General features: G+C 43.7%; 1 protein-coding gene across 1 annotated transcript in view; it reads right to left on the reverse strand.

Annotated features, from left to right (window-relative positions):
* Positions 1–21,581, reverse strand: part of hvcn1 (hydrogen voltage-gated channel 1) — a 40,596-nt gene that overhangs the window by 7,799 nt on the left and 11,216 nt on the right. Inside the window, exons 2-3 of the mRNA XM_085934968.1 lie at positions 16,292–16,396; positions 1,746–1,977 (exon numbers count right to left, since the gene is read on the reverse strand). Of these exons, the coding sequence (XP_085791094.1) occupies positions 1,746–1,977; positions 16,292–16,396 (337 nt within the window). The remainder of the gene's footprint in view (positions 1–1,745; positions 1,978–16,291; positions 16,397–21,581) is intronic.

A 21,581-nucleotide genomic window follows, 5' to 3' on the forward strand; every position in this document is an offset into this window, starting at 1 on the left:
CCCACTACGGGAAAATAGCTCGTGTTGAATGAGAGTGGGAAGAATGAATGGGGAATTTTAAGGCACAAATTTGATAATTAGGCAAAAACGGTAAATGTTATGAACAAGAAAAATGGCAGTAAGCATGATGTGAATTTTTGGAACAAGTGAATGTTGGAACGGGTGAATCGGTTGAAGCATGTGGGACTAGTTAGGTGTCAAAAAAGTGGGAGGAATAAGTTGTTTAATAATAAAAAAAACTAGAATTGCAATTTCTGGAGAAATTGCGAGTGAAGGCGAAGACCTTTGCACTATTGTTATTCTACTTTTTACAAAATGAAAAAGGGAAAAATGAAAAGGGGGAAATTAATGATGATAAATGATGTTGAATAAAATAAATGGGGAAACTGATGTGTTGAAATGATAAGCAGGAAAAATAAAAGGGAAATAAATGATGAGAAATGACATACAAGCAAATAGCACAAAAAGTAAAAACGAATAGACAAGAGCGATGAATAAGTAAAAGCAAATAACCCAAATAAATAAACAATAAATAAATAAAGAAATAGATAAATAAGAGAAGCAAAATTGAGCAAGCGTGCATACAGCAGACAGCCAGAATAAAGCGCAAAAGAACAGGACGTCATATTGATGAAGTTGCCCAATGCGGGGATTGAACCCAAGACACTGAGGTTGGGAGTCTGATGCCTTCGCCTTCACACAATAATAATGACACAAGTGTTCTGTTCATAATTTTTTTGGACAGGATTGCTAATCCGGATCGGGGGATGAGATCCTGCCCGAAGTGGAGGAGTTAGAGTATCTTGGGGTCTTGTTCACGAGTAAGGGTAAGATGGAGCGCGAGATCGACAGGCGGAGCGATGCAGCGTCGGCAGTAATGCGGACTCTGTACCGGTCTGTCGTGGTGAAGAGAGAGATGAGCCAAATGGCAAAGCTCTCGATTTTCCAGTCGATCTACGCTCTTACCCTCACCTGTGGTCACGAGCTATGGGTCGTGACCGAAAGAACGAGATTGGTTGAACGAAATGAGTTTCCTCCGCAGGGTGTCCGGGCTCTCCCTTAGAGATAGGGTGAGAAGCTCGGTCATCCGGGAGATACTCGGAGTAGAGCCGCTGCTCCTCCACGTTGAGAGGAGCCAGATGAGGTGGCTCGGGCATCTCATCAGGATGCCTCCTGGAAGCGGCTATAACTTGAGTTCCCTTTTAAAGTTAAGGGGTCATCTTAACGTGCATTCATTTTGCGGCAAAAAAACCCCCTCTTTTCTAGCTTCCCTTCACAACCCAAGTGGTCTCTTCTGTTGATGCCGGTCTGACTCGAATCATTACAAATTCCTACCTGGGGAGGTGCTCCAGGCATGTCCCACCAGTAGGAGACCCCGAGGAAGACCCAGGACGCGCTGGCGAGACTATGTCTCTCAGCTGGCCTGGGAACGCCTTGGGATCCCCCGGGATGAGCTGGATGAAGTGGCTGGGGAGAGGGAAGTCTGGGAGTCCCTCCTAAACCTGCCGCCCCCGCAACCTGACCCCGGATAAGCGGAAGAAGATGGATGGATGGATGGATGGATGGATGGATGGATGGATGGATGGATGGATGGATGGATGGATGGATGGATGGATGGATGGATGGATGGATGGATGGATGGATGGATGGATAGTTTGTGTTGCTGCACCTGTCATGCTACTCAAGTTGCACAGCTTCTTCAAATCATCTTACATTCAATATTTCTTCATTACTGTTTTACTCACCATTGATGATTCTAGCCACCCTCCAGAGACGCAGCAGGATAAGTAGACCCATTCCATCAAATACATCATCATGGAAGATGAAGACTATGTCCAGCACAAAAGACAGCATCACCACCAACGCGTCAAACACCTCGAACTTATGTTGGAAGAACTCAAGGCGATATGCGAACAGTTTGCCGGCTATCTCCACCATGAAGAATGTAAGAAGTGCCAGGCTTAGGTAGTGAAACACCTGCCAAAGTGAGTTATTGATAACAATTAATTATTGTCTGGATACAAGTAAAGTTTAGGTACAGTGAGAAAAATAATTATTTGATCTGTGAATCTTGAATATATATATATATATATATATATATATATATATATATATATATATATATATATATATATATATATATATATATATATGAATAGGGAGTCAGATTCTGAAATATAAACGGGTGGGCTTTAGGGAAGTTACAAATTAGAGTCAGTAGGGACCTATTCCACTTTAAAGATCTTATCTATTTTCTTTATCATTTAAGGCTCTTGCATGACAACTCAAAGGTTCAGCTCAGTTTTAATGGCTTGAGGTCTGGGTAAGTCACAGTTTTGCATTTGATTCTTCTTGACCCACTCCTCCATTGCCTTGGCCATTTATTTTTCCTATCTATGAAGTTGGATTTGGGTCAAATGTTTTGTACTTGAAAAAACAAACCCTGATATTGAAAATAACTGTGTTGGTCTTGAATATTAAAAAATCTAACAAAGTACATTGATCCCTCATTTATTGGCGATAAGAAGAGAGATGCTCCCGCCTGGACAAACTAGTGAGGAAGGCAGTTTCTGTTGTGGGCACGAAGCTACCTGATCTTGCGTCTGTGTGTGACACTGTATATTGTTTATCTATCAATTATTAATCTATTTAATATTAAGCGATGTTGTATATCTATTTACCTATCTGAGTGTTTCTGTATCGAACTGCTGGCTCCTGAATTCCCTCCCTCTCTCAATAAAGTCTCACACTCTTTCCCTCCCCCTACCTACCTACCTACCTACCTACCTACCTACCTACCTACCTACCTACCTACCTACCTACCTACCTACCTTCCTACCTACCAGTGACATGTTGAGAGATCCATGACTGGGGAGGCACTGACGTCAGGGGTAAAATTTGTCCGACACCTAACCGTGTTACAAAAAAGGTTGGGGAACGCTGCGCTAGAGTAGCTTATTCATTATTATTAATTTGAACTATTTTAATTAAAATCCCATATCATCAGTCTTCACACACAATAACACTCAATAAAGCACATGGATTCAAAAACTTGTTTTCGATCGTGCGTACCGCTCCATTTGAAGTCCCGTTGTCCGAATCAAACCTTTTAACTCCGAAGTTTGTCTTTCTTTACTGGTGACCTTCGACCGAAAATCCATATTTAAAAATTGTTCGAGTTTGGATATGTAATCCTCTATTGTATAACAAAATGTAAAAAGGTAGGAGACCCCGTGGACAACCCAGGACGCGCTGGAGAGACTATGTCTCTCAGCTGGCAGTGTCTTTGAGGAGGGTAATCCGCTGCAGTTCCTTCATCCTGAATTTGGTCCACGAGAATCTAGATAGCCGCTGTCAGCTTGGGTGTCACCTAACCACCTCCTCAGCCGGGGAGGAGTGAGGGAAGTGGGGTGGGGAAAGGGAGCAAAAACAAACTCCAGCCGAATTGGCCACTACAGGTTAATTAAAGGCCATATCATAGAAATATATCTTTAAACGTGTCTTAAATGTTTCTACTGAGGTAGCAGTTCAAATATCCATTGGTAGGGCATTCCAGAGCTCTGGAGCCAGAATAGAAAATGCTCTAGACCCTGCAGACATTTTCTTGGCCCTCGGTGTCACTAAAAGTCAAAGTCCCAATAATCATCCGGCTGGGGTTTGAACCCACAACCTTCCAGTCTCAGGGCGGACACTCTACTACTAGGCCACTGCGCTGTAGTAGTAAGACTAGCGTTTTGCGAACTAAGGTTACGAGACAGAACATAAGGAACACCTGGTCGACGAGATATGAAGGCGCTAAGCCATGCAATGATTTATAGGTTAATAGAAGAACCTTGATGTCACATCTTAAATCAGGGGTGTCCAAACTTTTTGCAAGGAGGGGCAGATTTGATAAAGTGAAGGGGCCCGGGGGCCAATAGTTTTTTCGGACATTTTTTTAACTACAATTTCATCCAAATAAACACTGTTATAAAACAAATTTCATTCTCCCAATTGTCTTTATTTTTAAAATGACAAAATAACCAAATATAAACCACTCAGGCAGATGTGAACAACTCTAAAAACACAATTTCTGCCTTTCATTTATATCTGAAGAGTCCGATAACATTGAACAAACTATGAAATACCTTAAATTTACATGAGTTTAAAATTATTTTCGCCTCATGAACATTTTAAACAGGAGTTATAAGTAATACATAAAATACGATAACATTGAACAAACTGTATGAAATACCTTAAATTTACATGAGTTTAAAATTATTTTCGCCTCATGAACATTTCACACAGGGTTCACGCAGCCGGTTCGCGCGTACCCTTTTTACAACGGGTTTATTTCCGCATTTGACTTGCGCATGCTCCGCATAGGAGGACAGCTGGAGTCATGTTCTCGCTGTGAAATCACGCCGGGTCGCGCGAGATTACATTTCTGCGGCATAAATATAAAATAGCTTTGGTACGTGTGTATTAAAGCGCTGGTCAACAATGGCGGCGGGACACATACTAACCCTAACCCTGATAAAATTTGACCACGGGCCGCAATTGGCTGAACCAATTATCAACATCTCAGTTTTATCTGGATTCAGACGAAGGAAGTTGAGAGACATCCATTGCTTGATCTCCGCAAGGCATGCCTCAAATTTACAACAGTCCCGCGGATCTGTCATTGATAACGGCATATATAATGGGTGTCATCCGCGTAACATTGAAAACTAATATTCTATTTACGTATTATGTCCCCAAGCGGAATCATATAAATATTAAATAGAATTGGTCCTAGTACCGATCCCTGTGGGACACCACACGTAACCTTACAGAGCTCAGAGGACGTATTGCCATGGACCACTCGGTGCGTCCTGTCTGATAGATATGAGTTAAACCAGCATAGTGCTGACCCTGAAATACCAACACAACCTTTAAGACGCTCTAATAAAATATCAAAGTCTACAGTGTCGAAGGCAGCAATAAGATCGAGTAGTAACAATACCGATGAAGTGTTTGAATCCATAGCTATGAGGAAAATATTAGTCACTTTAGCGAGTGCCGTCTGAGTGGAATGATTAGCTCTAAAACCAGACTGAAAAGATTCAAATCGATTATTAGCGACCATGTAATAATCAATAAGCTGCTGCGCGACTACTTTTTCAAGAAGTTTTGCTATGAATGGGAGATTTGAAACTGGCCTATAATTACTGAGACAGTCCGGGTCAAGATTTGGTCGCTTAAGTAGCGGTTTAATGATAGCAGTTTTAATTATTATAATATATAATATTATTATAATATAATTAATATAAAATATTATAATATAATTAATTATATTGAAAACGGACGGTCCTAAGATTTGAAATAATTCTTGAAATAGTTTGGCTGGAAGCGGGTCGAGTAAACATGTTGTTTGTTTAGCCGCGCTAACTAATTGTGTAAGCCTTTAGAGGGACGCGCTTTTAAAATTTGAAAGGGTTATTGCATGATCGTCAGCGCTGGTAATCGGCGGTCTCAACTGAGCGATCGGAATGGTCATCTTTATCTTATCCCTAATGTTAGCTTTGCCACTGTATCAAGTAGGTATTTAGGATTGTTTTTATTGAGATTGATGACTTGCAAAAAATATCGAGTTTTTGCTAAGATAAGCGCATCTTTATATTTCAGGAGGCTGTCGCGCCATGCCTGATGGAAAACCTCAAGTTTGGTTAAACGCCATTTGCGTTCATGCTTTCTACATAACTGCTTAAGCGTACGTGTTTCATCCGTGAACCACGGAGTAGGCAATCTACGGCGAGTTTTCAGATGTAGCGGCGCCACAGAGTCGATGGCATTTAACAATGCAGCATTGAATTCATTTGTAAGATTATCAATAGAGCCGGTATATGGGGGGAATACGGCAGTTGCTGGTAGCAGTTGCTCAGATAGCGCAGTTGCAGTCATGGAGTTAATATTACGACTGCTAGAATTCGGATTGCTCTCTTGTCTTTGACTAAGAACTGAAAGTTCAAATTTTATTAAGTAATGATCAGACAAAACAGTAGTGTATGGCAGTACTGTTATATTTGAGGTTGCCAGTCCTCGGGATAATACCAGATCTAAGGTATTTCCATTTTTATGCGTTGCTGCCTGTACGGCTTCCGTAAAACCAAACGTATCAGTTAGAGTTAATCGAACGAGGCGTAAATCTAAGATTGGAATCTGAGATGAGGGCAACACCCCCACCCTTTTTTTGAGGACGCGCCACATGTGAGCTCACAAAATTTGGAGGCGAGGCCTCATTAAGCGGCAGCAGTTCATTAGGTTTTAACCAGGTCTCGCAAAGACCAAATACATTTGGATTATGTTCCGTGATGAGGTCATTAACGAGAACTGCTTTTGTATGAAGCGATCTAATATTCATAAAACTGAGTTTAAGTGTAATCAGTCGATCAGGGTTTGTATCTATCAAATAGTTTTTAAACTAAATGAAAGTAAGATTGTGTTCTCTAGGCCTGACATCACTTCTCAATTGTTTATTAGCGCGGTGGAATGAAACAACCGTAGGAATTTGATAGTAAATATTTGGTACACATGTAATATTATCTGAAAGAGGCACCGTATCATCAGCTATACCGGTCAGGGTGGAGCGATTGGATTTGTCTACTACCTCAGTAGAAAGTGTGTTCACATGTACTGTAGCACTATTCAAACTGTGACGCTCTAGTCTACACAAGGAGCTCTGCGCATGCTGGAAGTCTAGCCTAGCGCTAGTTAACTTTAACTTAACTGACTCCAAACCCATCCTGACAGGTGGTCGAATCACCTGTGCCCCGACCTGCTCTAAAGTGACCTGTCATGAGTGGCTCAAACAGTAATCTATATTCCTAGAAAGAGTGAAGGCGCCTTCACGGTTAGGATGAAGGCCGTCCTTCCTCAGCAGGTCGGGGCGGCCCCAGAAGGAGGACCAGTTATCTATAAAATACAGTCCCTGCTTTTTACAGAACCCAGCCATCCCTCGATTAAGGGAGACTAATCTACTAATCTCATCAGAGCCTCTCCCAGGCAGGGGGCCAGAGACAAATACTCGATGCCGACTCATCTTTCTGGCGAGATCACAAGTCCTCGCTATGTTTTTTTTTGTGATCTCAGATTGCCTCATCCTAACATCATTGGCGCCGACGTGTATCACTATGTCCGAGTAGCTAGTGTTGTTGGAACTACGCTGTTGACTAGTCCTATTGCGAGTCAGCTCCCTAAGATTAGCTTCTATGTCGGGTGCTCTGCCCCCAGAAATACACATTACCGTGGCTGGATTTTTAAGCGTGATATCTCGGGTGATTGAGTCACCTATGACCAAGGTGCGAGGGCTAGTAGACCGAGATGAATTTGGACGGCTATGCGTCTAACCTGGCTCATCGCGATTAGCAAGCCGCTTGGGGCTAATGCTAACGGGGCTAGCGGGCTGACTACAGTCCGCAACAACACATCTACTGTTGTCGCACTATTCTGCTCTAACTGGTGGACACCTCCCTCTAGCAGGGACAACCTCTCTAACAGAAGGGTGCAGTTGGTGCACGAAGCCGTACAAACCTCTTGATCCGCAGCCATACTTACGTGTCCGATGATCGACGGTAGACAAACGGCCACCAAACAATAGCAACCCCAAAGGTAACATTATCAACACTGTTTTTCAACAATTCAAACAATGCATCACTGCACTGTGTAGAACACAGCATGTGGGGAAATCTTAGTATTTACTGATGCTGCTTTCACTCCACTTCCCAGGTCATTATACAACTCCCAGGCATATGCAGTCCTCCTGCAGTATGCCACATAATGCCCAAGAGAATCCTGGGTCAGTCCTGGTTCAAAGGCAATGACTGCTCTCAAAGTAAAAGTCTTCTCTTTTAACTCCAGACTGGAGGGAAATCCAAACAAGGCAACTTCCTTGCAACTGCTACCAAGGTCAGTGTCAATCCACACAAACTCTCCCAGATTGTAGCTGTGAGTAACATTCCCTGAACACAGAGCCTTGCCTGTACTGTTGTCCTGTGTTTTCATTGCACTGAGAAGGATTTTCAATTGGCCTGAGGCAGAGAGAGTCAGGAAGGCTGTGTCCCACTTCAACAGCAGTCTGAAGATAAGCCATGCCACAGGTCTGCAGGACAGCAGTGTTTGTACAAACAAATGAAACTTGCCTTGTTACTTGTTGGCTTAAACTGCAGTACTGTGAGCAGCATTGTTTTATCAAATAAACACTTGGAATATTCCTCATTGCGCTCTCAATTACAGTGGAGATGTGACATTGTGCATCAATTTAGAGAGCACCAGAGGTCAGGAGGACAGGTTTGAATATTTCCCCCAGCAGTTCTGCCCTCTGTGAGTATGTCTGTGGGTTCACACCCTGTGTTGTGATGGTTTTCAACAGGTGGAGGAATTGGTTCCCACGTTCATAGTTCAGAACAGTCTTTTCAAATGAAAAACTTTCACAGAAAGAACAGCATAAGAATTGAAAGACGGGATCAAATGCACAAGTATTGAGCACAGACACTTTGGATGTGCGAAGTTTAACAGGCTGTTGATGGTTCCCGTTTTTCAACAACGGTACCGTGACTTTTTTCAAACCCACTTTTGTATCAATATGCAGCCATTCAGGACAAGGAGAGAGATATGAAGTTGTCTTTCTTTTTTTCGGTGGGACCGCTAAACCTCTCCAGTTTTCAACTGCATTATCATCCATTGGAAGACTGTCAATAGATGCATTTGGCTCCCCTCCAGGATGAGATTTTTTTTCCCTTTTGTTTACTACTTCAGTTTGAGAAGTAGTGCAGACATTGTCAGGCTCTTTGACAGTCGTGGCATCACACACATCCTTTTCACTTTTGATGACAAGCAACAAATCGGTCCACACGAATGGGTAGGCTTTCATGCTTGAAAAGGCCTTTTTATGTTTTTGAACTCTGCTTCAACAGCTGCGGAACTTGCAATGATGCTGGTGCTTTTAAAGAGAGGGACCATTATTAATGTCCAGAGTGGCAAGTAACTTCCAAGTCTTGTTATGTGGGGAATAATCTCAGGGAGGAAGTGGATGTTGTCTCGATCCCCATCAGCCATGGCAAGTGACCTGCTCTCCTCACATATTTCCGTCACTCACTGTCTGGATGTGCTGATTTAATGCATCACCTGGTTCTTGTCCCTCAACTTCCTCATGTGAAATGGGGACAAATTCTTCTACGATTTGCGCTCTCAAAGTATTTCTTGCACTTTTCTGATGCGATAGGGGCTCCAGAACTGTCATTACCCTCTGTTTCACTCAGTGCCACAATGGTGATAGCACCAAGAAGTTCTTTTGCATGTTGCAAACATTGTGACTGAAGAAGCTGTGCTATTGACCTGACAAACAAACCCCTAACACGAGGTCTTTTGGTTTTCAGGCAGTCCCATCGGCAGATCATCTTAATGCAGTGTGCTACATGTACCCTGACAAAACATGGGGGTAGATGTCCAGGTTGATTCCCATGTAAACATTTTAAAGCACTCATTCAGATCAGGATGAGGGGTAAAAGCCTTGACTAGAGCTCCAAGAATCGCCAGAGAAAAGTCACTCACTGCTTCTTTAGGAACAGGTGCACCTGCATGGATCCATTCCTTCAGCCACTGTGTGATAGCATTAACATCATGCTTCTCTGACAGCATCTGCACGACTGGGATACTGGAGCTGGTATGCCCTGTCATAACACCCTGATACAGGAAGATATGGCCAGACATGCCATTCGGTCTCATCAGATTTTTGACTATTCAGCCAGTTGTATCAACATATAATATTGGGTGAGATTTCTTTAAGGTCTTGTACACAGACATTTGTGTTTGACTCCAATAGTGACAGAAAATTGTGTCAAGTCCAATGTCTTTGATGCTGTCACTGTGAGGTGCACTGTATTTCAACATCTGCAATGAGAAAATTAGATTTTTGTCACCTAATGCCAAATCATTTTTCTCTTGTTTTGCCTTGCGCAGGGTGGCCAAATTTTGCAGGTGGCTTGGCTCAGAATCTCCGAAGTCCATCAGTTTATTTTCCTGTGATGCTTGCCAATGTTGAATTACATGGTGGATAGGATGGTAAAAGATGGTGCGCGAGTCTGTACTGGATTTGGCCCAGACGAATTGGCTAAGATGAAATTCCAAAACGGTACCATTTTGGGTCCATTTCGTGGTCAATGAGGGCTGAATGATGTCATCGCAATAAATCAAATGTTTAATATCTACGAAACCGTACCAGAACAAATGAACATTTTTGCAGCACAAACCAGCACAAACGAACGGTACCATTTTGGGTCCATTTGGAAGAAAAAGGGTCTAAGTGACGTCATCGCAATAAATTAATTGTGCAATATCTATGAAACCGTAGCAGCACAAACGAAACTTCTTGCGGCACAAACCAGCACAAACAAATTGTACCATTGTGGGTCCATTTAGAGTTAAATGGGGGTTGAGTGACATCATCGCTATAAATTAAATGTTGCGGGTTGCTACTGTGGTGGCCGTTTGTCTATCGTCGATCATCGGACACATAAGTATGGCTGCGGAACAAGAGGTTTGTACTGCTTCGTGCACTAACTGCACCCTTCTGTTAGAGAGGTTGTCCCTGCTAGAGGGACGTGTCCGCCAGTTAGAGTAGAATAGTGCGATAACAGTAGATGTGGCGGACACAGTCGCGGACTGTAGTCAGCCCGCTAGCCCCGTTAGCATTAGCCCCAAGCGGCTTGCTAATCGCGATGAGCCAGGTAAAACGCATAGCCGTCCAAAGTCATCTCGGCCCTCGCACCTTGGTCATAGGTGACTCCATCACCCGCAATATCACGCTTAAAAATCCAGCCACGGTAATGTGTATTCCTGGGGGCAGAGCACCCGACATAGAAGCTAATCTTAGGGAGCTGACTCGCAATAGGACTAGTCAACAGCGTAGTTCCAACAACACTAGCTACTCTGATATAGTGATACACGTCGGCGCCAATGATGTTAGGATGAGGCAATCTGAGATCACAAAGAGAAACATAGCGAGGACTTGTGATCTCGCCAGAAAGATGAGTCGGCATCAAGTATTTGTCTCTGGCCCCCTGCCTGGGAGAGGCTCTGATGAGAGGTTTAGTAGATTAGTCTCCCTTAATCGATGGATGGCTGGGTTCTGTAAAAAGCAGGGACTGTATTTCATAGATAACTGGTCCTCCTTCTGGGGCCGCCCTGACCTGCTGAGGAAGGACGGCCTTCATCCTAACCGTGAAGGCGCCTTCACTCTTTCTAGGAATATAGATTACTGTTTGAGCCACTCATGACAGGTCACCTTAGAGCAGGCCGGAGCACAGGTGACTAGACCACCTGTCAGGATGGGTTTGGAGTCAGTTAAGTTAAAGTTAACTAGCGCTAGGCTAGACTTCCAGCATGCACATAGCTCCTTGTGTAGACTAGAGCGTCACAGTTTGAAGTGCTACAGTACACATGAACACACTTTCTACTGAGGTGGCAGACAAATCCAATCGCTCCACCCCGACCGGTATAGCTGATGATATGGTGCCTGTTTCAGATAATATTACGTGTGTACCAAATATTTACTATCAAATTCCTACGGTCGTATCGTCCCACCGCGCGAATAAACAATTGAGAGGTGATGTCAGGCCTAGAGAACACAATCTTACTTTCATTTCGTTTAAAAATATTTTGATAAATACAAACCCTGATCAACCGATTAAACTTAAACTTGGTTTTATGAATATTAGATCGCTTCATACGAAAGCAGTTCTCGTTAATGACCTCATCACAAACCTAATGAACTGCTACCGCTTAATGAGGCCTTGCCTCCAAATTTTGTGAGCTCGCATGTGGCGCGTCCTCGAAAAAAGGGTGGGGGTGTTGCCCTCATCTCAAATTCCGATCTTAGATTCACGCCTCGTTCGATTAACATATTTAAAACATTTGAAGTTCTCACTGTCCGATCCACCGCTTTACCGTCATTTTATCTTGCTGTTATTTACCGTCCACCTGGGGCTTACTCTGGCTTCCTGGATGAATTTTCAGAATTCGTGGCTGATCTAGTGACAAATGCGGATAATATAATAATCATGGGCGATTTTAACGTCCACATGAATTTACCGTCAGAGCCACTTACTTCGGCGTTTCAGACTCTAATTGATACGTTTGGTTTTACGCAAGCCGTACAGGTAGCAACGCATAAGAATGGTAATACCTTAGATTTGGTATTATCCCGAGGACTGGCAACCTCTAATATAACAGTACTGCCATACACTACTGTTTTGTCTGATCACTACTTAATAAAATTTGAAATTTTAGTTCTTAGTCAAAGACAAGAGAGCAATCAGAATTATAGCAGCCGTAATATTAACTCCATGACTGCGACTGCGCTATCTGGGCCACCAGCAACGGCCGTATTTCCCTCATATACTGGCTCTATTGATAATCTTACAAATGAATTCAATGCTACATTGTTAAATGCCATTGACTCTGTGGCGCCGCTACGTCTGAAAACTCGCCGTAGATTGCCTACTCCGTGGTTCACAGATGAAACACGTTCGCTTAAGCAATTAAGTAGAAAGCATGAGCGCAAATGGCGTTTAACCAAACTTGAGGTTTTCCATCAGGCATGGCGCCAAGCCTCCTGAAGTATAAAGATGCGCTTATCTTAGCAAAAACTTGTTATTATTCGCAGGTCATTATTCTCAATAAGAACAATCCTAAATACCTATTTGATACAGTGGCAAAGCTTACACTACGCCAGCCGACCCCCGATAGCTCCTTTCACTCGGCTGACGAGTTCATGAAATTCTTTGCTCGAAAGATTGAATCCATTAGGGATGAGATCAAGATGACCATTCCGATCGCTCAGTCAGGACCGCCGATTACCGGCGCCGACGATCATGCAATAACCCTATCAAATTTTAAAAGCGTGTCCCTCGAAAGGCTTACACAATTAGTTAGTGCGGCTAAACAAACAACATGTTTACTTGACCCGCTTCCAGCCAAACTATTTAAAGAATTATTTCAAATCTTAGGACCGTCCGTTTTAAATAGAATTAATCTGTCTGTCTCCTCTGGGATAGTGCCAACAGCCTTTAAAACCGCTATCATTAAACCGCTACTTAAGCGACCAAATCTTGACCTGTACTGTCTCAGTAACTATAGGCCAGTTTCAAATCTCCCATTCATAGCAAAACTGCTTGAAAAAGTAGTAGCGCAGCAGCTAATTGATTACATGGTCGCTAATAATCGATATGAATATTTTCAGTCTGGGTTTAGAGCTAATCATTCCACTGAGACGGCACTTGCTAAAGTAACTAATGATCTCCTCTTAGCTATGGATTCAAATACTTCATCGGTATTATTACTACTCGATCTTAGTGTTGCCTTCGACACTGTTGACTTCAATATTTTATTAGAGCGTCTTAAAGGTTGTGTTGGTATTTCGGGGTCAGCACTAGGCTGGTTTCATTCGTATCTATCAGACAGGACGCGCCGAGTGGTCCATGGCAATGCGTCCTCTGAGCTCTATAAAGTTACGTGTGGTGTCCCACAGGGATCGGTACTAGGACCAATTCTACTTAATATTTATATGACTCCGCTTGGGGACATAATACGTAAATATAATATTAGTTTTCAATGTTACGCGGATGACACCCAATTATATATGCCATTATCAATGACAGATCCGCGTGACTTTTGTAATCTTGAGGCATGCCTTGCGGAGATCAAGCAATGGATGTCTCTCAACTTCCTTCGTCTGAACCCAGATAAAACTGAGATGTTGATAATTGGTTCAGCCCGTTATCACCATTTATTTAAGGAAACCACTTTAACTCTAGATAACCGTACTATCACTCAGAGTGATACTGTAACAAATCTCGGGGTAATATTTGACCAAACGCTCTCCTTTCAAAAGCACATTAAGAATATAACCAGAATAGCATTTTTTCACCTTCGTAATATTGCTAAGATTCGCCCAATCCTCTCGACCGGTGATGCAGAAATTATCATACATGCATTTATCACGTCGCGCCTGGACTACTGGAATGCATTATTCTCTGGTCTTCCCAAGTCCAGCATCAAAAGTCTACAGTTAGTACAAAATGCTGCTGCAAGGCTGCTCTCACGGACAAGAAAATTGGATCACATTACCCCAATATTAGCCAATTTACACTGGCTCCCGGTCCATTTAAGATGTGACACTAAGGTTCTCCTATTAACCTATAAATCATTGCATGGCTTAGCGCCTTCATATCTCGTCGACTTAGTTGTTCCCCTATGTTCCGTCTCGTAACCTTCGTTTGCAAAACGCTAGTCTTTTAGTGACACAGAGGGCCAAGAAAATGTCTGCAGGGGCTAGAGCATTTTCTATTCGGGCTCCAGAGCTCTGGAATGCCCTACCAATGGATATTAGAACTGCTACCTCAGTAGAAACATTTAAGACACGTTTAAAGACGTATTTCTATGATATGGCCTTTAATTAACCTGTAGTAGCCGATTCGGCTGGAGTTTGTTTTTGCTCCCTCTCCCCGACCCCACTCCCCCAACCCCTCCCCGGCTGGGGAGGTGGTTAGGTGACACCCAAGCTGACGACGGCTATCTAGATTCTCGTGGACCAATTCAGCATGAGGGAACTGCAGCGGATTACCCTCCTAGAGGACACTGCCAGGACAATCGAAGGCACCTCCGACAGCTCTTCGCTTTGGCCTGGACATCCACTTTTTGATTTCCATATTATGTATTTTATGTGCCCTCTTTGCATCCATTGCAGCCTGGTGATCCTGAAAGGGGGATCCTTCCATTTGTGATCCCTTCTCAAGGTTTCTCATTTTTCCCCTGGTAGGGGTTTTTGAGTTTTTCCTTGCCCTTTTGGGAGCCCAAGATCAGGGGATGCTTTGAGAATAATTGTCAATTGATTGTCTATGTGAAGCCCTTTGAGACTGCTTGTGAATTAGGGCTATACAAATAAACTTGACTTAATATCTTCGAAACCGTAGCATCACAAACGAAGGTTTTTGCAACACAAACCAGCACAAACGAAGCACAAACGAACAGTACCCTTTTGGGTCCATTTGGAAGTAAATGCGGGGCCGAGTGACGTCATCGCTATAAATTAAATGTGTAATAACTAAGAAACCGTAGCAACACAAACTAAGGTTTTTGCAGCACAAACCAGCACAAACGAAGCACAAACGAACGCTACCATTTTGGGTTCATTTGGAGCAGATGGGGGGGTGGGTGAACTCTGGATGACACCTGCGTGAAGCTGGCCCCCCACCTCACGCAAAATTTAAGGAAAATAGTATGTTTCGTTTGTGCTTCGTTTGTGCTGGTTTGTGCCGTGAAATGTTTTGTTTGTGCTGCAACGGTTTTCTAGTTATGAAAGATTATATAGGTCATCCAGAGTTCACCCAGCACCCCAGGGCGTCCGGTTCCCTGAGTCAACTTCTGTCACCGGAGATCGGACTGCCAAGCCTTTGGCTGCCACCCAACTCTTTTTGCATATGACCACCTTTCCCATAGAAAGGGACACCCACATTGTCTCTTGTGCCCAGTCAGGCCTCATGGGTACCACCAGATGCTCGCCATCAAACACCAGCTCCTGAATTAACTTGAGATAACCCCCTACTAATTATGAATCCTGCGAGAATTCATCATTCTTGGCGCTTTGTAGGGGGTTATCTCAATCAAACATATGTCATTGATATACATACATTTCCATCCATTTTCTGAATCGCTTCTCCTTATGAGAGTCACGGGCACACTGGAGACTATCCCAGTTGACTTTGGGCAGTAGGCGGGGGACACCCTGAGTTGGTTGCCAGCTAATCACAGGGTACACAGAGACGAACAATCATTCACACTCACACATACACCTATGGGCAATTTGGAGTGCTCAATCGACCTACTATGCCGTTTTTTGGAATGTGAGAGGAAACTGGAGTACCCGGAAGAAACCCAGGCAGGCATGGGAAAAACATGCAAACTTCACACTGGCAGGCAGGAGGCGGAATCACGCCCAGCACTTCTGAATTGTGAGTTGATGTGCTAACCAGTGCTCCACTGTGCTGCCCTGTCAGTGATATATACATTGTATATATACATTGTAAAACAAATCTGCTATTAAAAAATTATATGACAATTTGTTGGTCTCATTAGCCTCGCAGGTGAGCTTGAGCCTATCACAGCTTACTTTGAAGCAGCCAATTGCAGGGCACAAGATGTTTGTGAACAAACCATATCTGCACCGGATCAAATAAATATTTTTCCATCATCAGTCAGACAAAAGAAGTCTCACCTCAGGTGCAACATGGCCATGTTCCAACTGGATAATGGATAAATCTATAAGCAGCTCTGCCAGGACAAAAATTGCATCCAGGACAACTAAACACACCACCAGGATCTGTTGATGAAGTAAAATATAAAGTAAGTAAAATAATCAGTAATATTTAAAACATATTTATTCATAAATAAAGCCATTTTATAAGGTGTTCATATATCCTAAATAATGCACTGTACAGCACAGAAATACAGGAGGTTTTTTTTTGGTCTGTTTTACAAGTTTAGCATAAATCGAGTTGACTACCTTTTATGAGGAAAACGAGATTACATCACCAGCATTCTATTTAAGGTTTTTATTATCAAATAGGTAGTTGTCCAAGAATTTGTTCACAAAGAATTTGGTAAACAGCCCCAGACAGCGGGTGCAAGAGTGTCTTGACGTATTATTGATTCAAGAAAGCCCTCACCCCACCACAATGACTAGTGGCATCTTGGTAAGCAACATCTTGGACCACCTGATTTATTATTATTATTTATTATTAGTAGTAGTAGTCGTTGTAGTAGTATCTGCCACTCTTCTACATCTGTGGAAAAAACAATCGTAATAAAAAACAACAGCAGACACTCACAAGAATTACAAATGAAAAAAAGACAAAGATTTATAACAAGAAATGCTGAAACAACAATGGGATGTTTATAATGGAACAGATGTAAAGAGTGCTGGTTAGGTTGATAATGCAAATGAGAATCTGTTGTCAATTGCACTACCAGAGAAGTTAAAGATCAAAATAATAATAAATTAAGTACAAATGTACAATTTTATGAAAGTTGAATGAATTTTTTATTAGATGTATTAAGTTTGTTTTATTATTGTTATTGTTGTATTAATAAGAAGGGATATTGGTGTTTGTGACTTCAGTAAAAGGGCCAGGTTGTATCATGTCAAACTTTTTAACCCAAATTGAATCATCCTCCATTTTGTCTTTTTGATTTCAACTTCATACGCAACAAATTACTTCATAATCACAAAATACTAATCCATAGTCTTTTTGTTGTTTGCGATCACTGTGAGTGGGCGGCGCGGACGCGTAGTAGTATGTAGAGTTAGTACAAAGTAGACAGCTCTCACTTAATCCAGACTTTTTGTTGTTTGTGATCACCGTGAGTGGGCGGCGCGGACGCGTACTGTATTTTCCGCACAATAAGGCGCACCGTATTATAAGGCGCATATAATAGCCGCTACAGTAGAGACTGATGGTTACGTTATGCATCAATTACTAGATGGAGCTGCGCTAAAGGGAATGTCAACAAAACAATCAGCAAGATCGGTAAACTTTATTAATAAACATTAAGAAATAAACATTAATGCAATCACAATATACTAATAACACTCGAAATAGTGAAAACAATAACAATATAACAATAACTCAACTTTGCTCAAACAATAATGCAAATACAATAACAATAACTCAACGTTGCTCAAACATTAATGCAATCACAATATAATAACTCGAAATAGTGAAAACAATAACAATATATCGATAACGTTAATATCACACAACACACAAAATAAACACGTAAAGCTTACTTTGATAAGTTAGTCCTCATCCACAAATCCCTTAAAATTCTTCTTCTTCCGTGTCCAAATTAAACAGTTGGGCTGATACGGCATCCAACATGCCCGGCTCCGTCTCTTCGAAGTCGTCATTGTCAGTGTCGCTGCTGCTGTCTAGCAGTTCAGTGACAATTCCTGCCTTCCTGAAAGCTCGGACAACGGTTGAGACAGATATATCAGCCCATGCAGTTACGATCCACTGGTAGATTGTGGCATATGTTGTCCGGCGCTGTCTCCCTGTCTTGGTGAACGTGTGTTCGCATTTCGTCCTCCACCGTTCCCACGCAGTTCGCATCGTAGCTTTGAAAGCCCCTGTTGACATTGATATCTAGCAGCTGGAGGTTTTTTTTTGTCAATCCAGCCGGAATGACGGCGAGTGTTGAATTAGTAATTAGTGCGCTTCACTTGTATTTTGACACCATCTGTGATGTGGGCGCGCATGGAGTCATAAATCAACAGGGACGGAGCTGTGTGAAAAAAGCCACCTGGTCTCTTCACGTATATTTCGCTCAACCACTCGCCCATCTTCTCTTCATCTTTTCAAGTTGGCTTTAATGACGACGCCGGCTGGAAAGTTTTCTTTTGGCAAGGTCCTCTTGGAAATAACCATGGGGAGAAGTTTCTGCCCATTGGCCTGGCAAGCGAGAACTACCGTGAAGGCTGATTTCTCATTCCCTGTGGTGCGAATATTTACTGTACATGCTCCTGTTTTATCCACAGTGCGGTTCACAGGAATGTCAAAAGTGAGTGGAACTTTGTCCATGTTGATGATGTGCTCTGGCCGAATTTCTTTTTTCAGTGATTTTACCGTTGGAATATGCGCAAAAAGTGGCCATCTTTTCTTTGTAGTCTTCTGGCAGTGGTTGTGAAACAGTAGTTTGTGTGCGGATGGAGAGATGACGTCTCTTCATAAAGCGAAAGCACCACGAAGGACCAACTTTAAAGTCATTGATTTCAAGTTCGCTTGCTAGCGCTATCGCCTTGATTCGAATAGTGGTTGTACTGACACTTCTACTTGCTGCTCTCTGCTCGACAACCCACTGTTTGAGTTTGTCCTCCAACTTTGTCCATCGTGCCTGGTTCCCTCAGAAACTCTTTTTAGTCTTCATGACTTGGCGTAGCTCGTCTTGTTGCTTCCTCCACTTCCACACCATTGACTCATTGATGTTAAATTCTCTCGCTGCTGCTCTATTCCAGTGTTCTTCTGCGTGACTGACGGCCTTGAGTTTAAACTCTGCGTTGTAGGCATGTCTCTAGTAGGAGCCATTTTGGGGTCTTTACATAAAAGACAAATGGAAATGAAATATATATACCAGTATATCTCAGCATGCACCGCGCGCTTCTTCTTCTACGGAAGAAAATGGAGTCGGCGGCTGCTTGCCGTAGTTGCGAGACCTGTAGTGCAGGGGTGTCCAAACTTTTTGGTTTGATGAAAATGTACAGGACTGTCTCAGAAAATTGTGATAAAGTTTTTTATTTTCTGTAATGCAATTTAAAAAAACAAAAATGTCATACATTCTGGATTCATTACAAATCAACTGAAATATTGCAAGCCTTTTATTATTTACATTTTTGTTTTTTAATTGCATTACAGAAAATAAAGAACTTTATCACAATATTCTAATTTTCTGAGACAGTCCTGTTTAGGGGCCAACCATTCGCACCGACATTCCTCATACCATTACCATTGTGAATGAACTTGTATGTATGAATGTAACTATATCCTTTACTATATTCTTTTGCAGATAGATACATTGCAAATGAAAATCTGTTGTCAATTGCACTACCAGAAAAGTTAGATTAAAATAATAACAAATGATCAATTTTAAGAAAGTTGAATGAATTTTTTATTAGATGTATTTAGTCTAATAAAAATACATCTAATAAAAAAAAAATTATTAGATGTATTTAGTTTGCCCCTCCGTGAGTCGTCACCTTATCGTGGTGGATGGGTTTACGTGCCCCTATGATCCTAGGAGCCATGTTGTCTGGGGCTTCATGCCCCTGGTAGGGTCACCCATGGCAGAAGGGTCCTAGGTGAGGGGCCAGACAAAGCACGGCTCAGAAGACCCCTTATGATGAATAAAATATATGGACGTAGTTTTCCCTCGCCCAGACGCGGGTCACCGGGGCCCCTCTCTGTAGCCAGGCCTGGAGGTGGGGCTCGAAGGCGAGCGCCTGGTGGCCGGGCCTTTGCTCATGGGGTCCGGTCGGGCATAGCCCAAAAAGAAAACGTGAGTCCCCCTTCCAATGGGCTCACCACCTATAGGAGGGGCCAAAGGGGTCGGGTGCATAGTGAGCTGGGCGGGGACCTTGGCGGTCCGATCCCCGGCTGCAGAGGCTGGCTCTAGGGACATGGAATGTCACCTCTCTGGCTGTAAAGGAGCCCGAGCTGGTGTGTGAGGCAGAAAGGTTCCGACTAGACATAGTCGGACTTGCCTCCACACATAGTTTGGGCTCTGGTACAAGCCCTCTCGAGAGGGGCTGGACTCTCTTCCACTCTGGAGTTGCCCACGGTGAGAGGCGTCGAGCAGGTGTTGGCATACTTATTGCCCCCCGGCTGGGCGCCTGCACATTGGGGTTCACCCCGGTGAGCAAGAGGGTAGCCTCGGGTGGGGGGACGGGTCCTGACTGTTGTTTGTGTCTATGCACCGAACGGCAGCTCAGAGTACCCACCCTTCTGAGAGTCCCTGGAGGAAGTGCTGGAGAGCGCTCCTTCTGGGGACTCCATCGTTCTACTGGGTGACTTCAATGCTCACGTGGGCAATGACAGTGAGACCTGGAAGGGCGTGATTGGGAGGAACGGCCCCTCCGATCTGAACCCGAGCGGTGTTCTATTATTGGACTTCTGTGCTCGACACGGATTTTCAATAATGAACACCATGTTCAAGCATAAGGGTGTCCATGTGTGCACTTAGCACCAGGACACCCTAGGCCGCAGTTCGTTGATCGACCTTGTAGTCGTGTCATCGGATTTGCGGCCGCATGTTTTGGACACTCGGTTGAAGAGAGGGGCGGAGCTGTCAACTGATCACCACCTGGTGGTGGGTTGGCTCCGATGGTGGGGGAAGATGCCGGTCCGACCTGGCAAACCCAAACGCTCTGTGAGGGTCTGCTGGGAACGTCTGGCAGAATCCCCTGTCAGGAAGAGCTTCAACTCCCACCTCCGGCAGAGCTTTTCCCACGTCCCGGGAAAGGCGGGGGACATTGAGTCCGAGTGGACCATGTTCCGCGCCTCCATTGTTGAGGCAGCCGACCGGAGCTGTGGCCGTAAGTTTGTTGGTGCCTGTCGTGGCGGCAATCCCCGAACCCGCTGGTGGACACCGGCGGTAAGGGATGCCGTCAAGCTAAAGAAGGAGTCCTATAGGGCCGTTTTGGCGTGCGGGACTCCGGAGGCAGCTGACAGGTACCGGATGGCCAAGCGGAACGTGGCTTCGGCGGTTGCTGAGGCAAAAACCCGGGCGTGGGAGGAGTTTGGCGAGGCCATGGCGAATGACTTCCGGACAGCTTCGAGGAAATTCTGGTCCACCATCCGGCGTCTCAGGAGGGGGAAGCAGTGCACGGTCAACACTGTTTACAGTGGAGATGGTGTGCTACTGACCTCGACTCGGGATGTCGTGAGTCGGTGGGGGGAATACTTCGAAGACCTCAATTCCACCGACACGCCTTCCATTGTGGAAGCAGGGCCTGA

The sequence above is a fragment of the Syngnathus leptorhynchus genome, chromosome 2, assembly GCF_054491065.1.
Source record: "Syngnathus leptorhynchus isolate UIUO chromosome 2, UIUO_Slep, whole genome shotgun sequence".
NCBI classification, from domain to species: Eukaryota; Metazoa; Chordata; class Actinopteri; order Syngnathiformes; family Syngnathidae; genus Syngnathus; species Syngnathus leptorhynchus.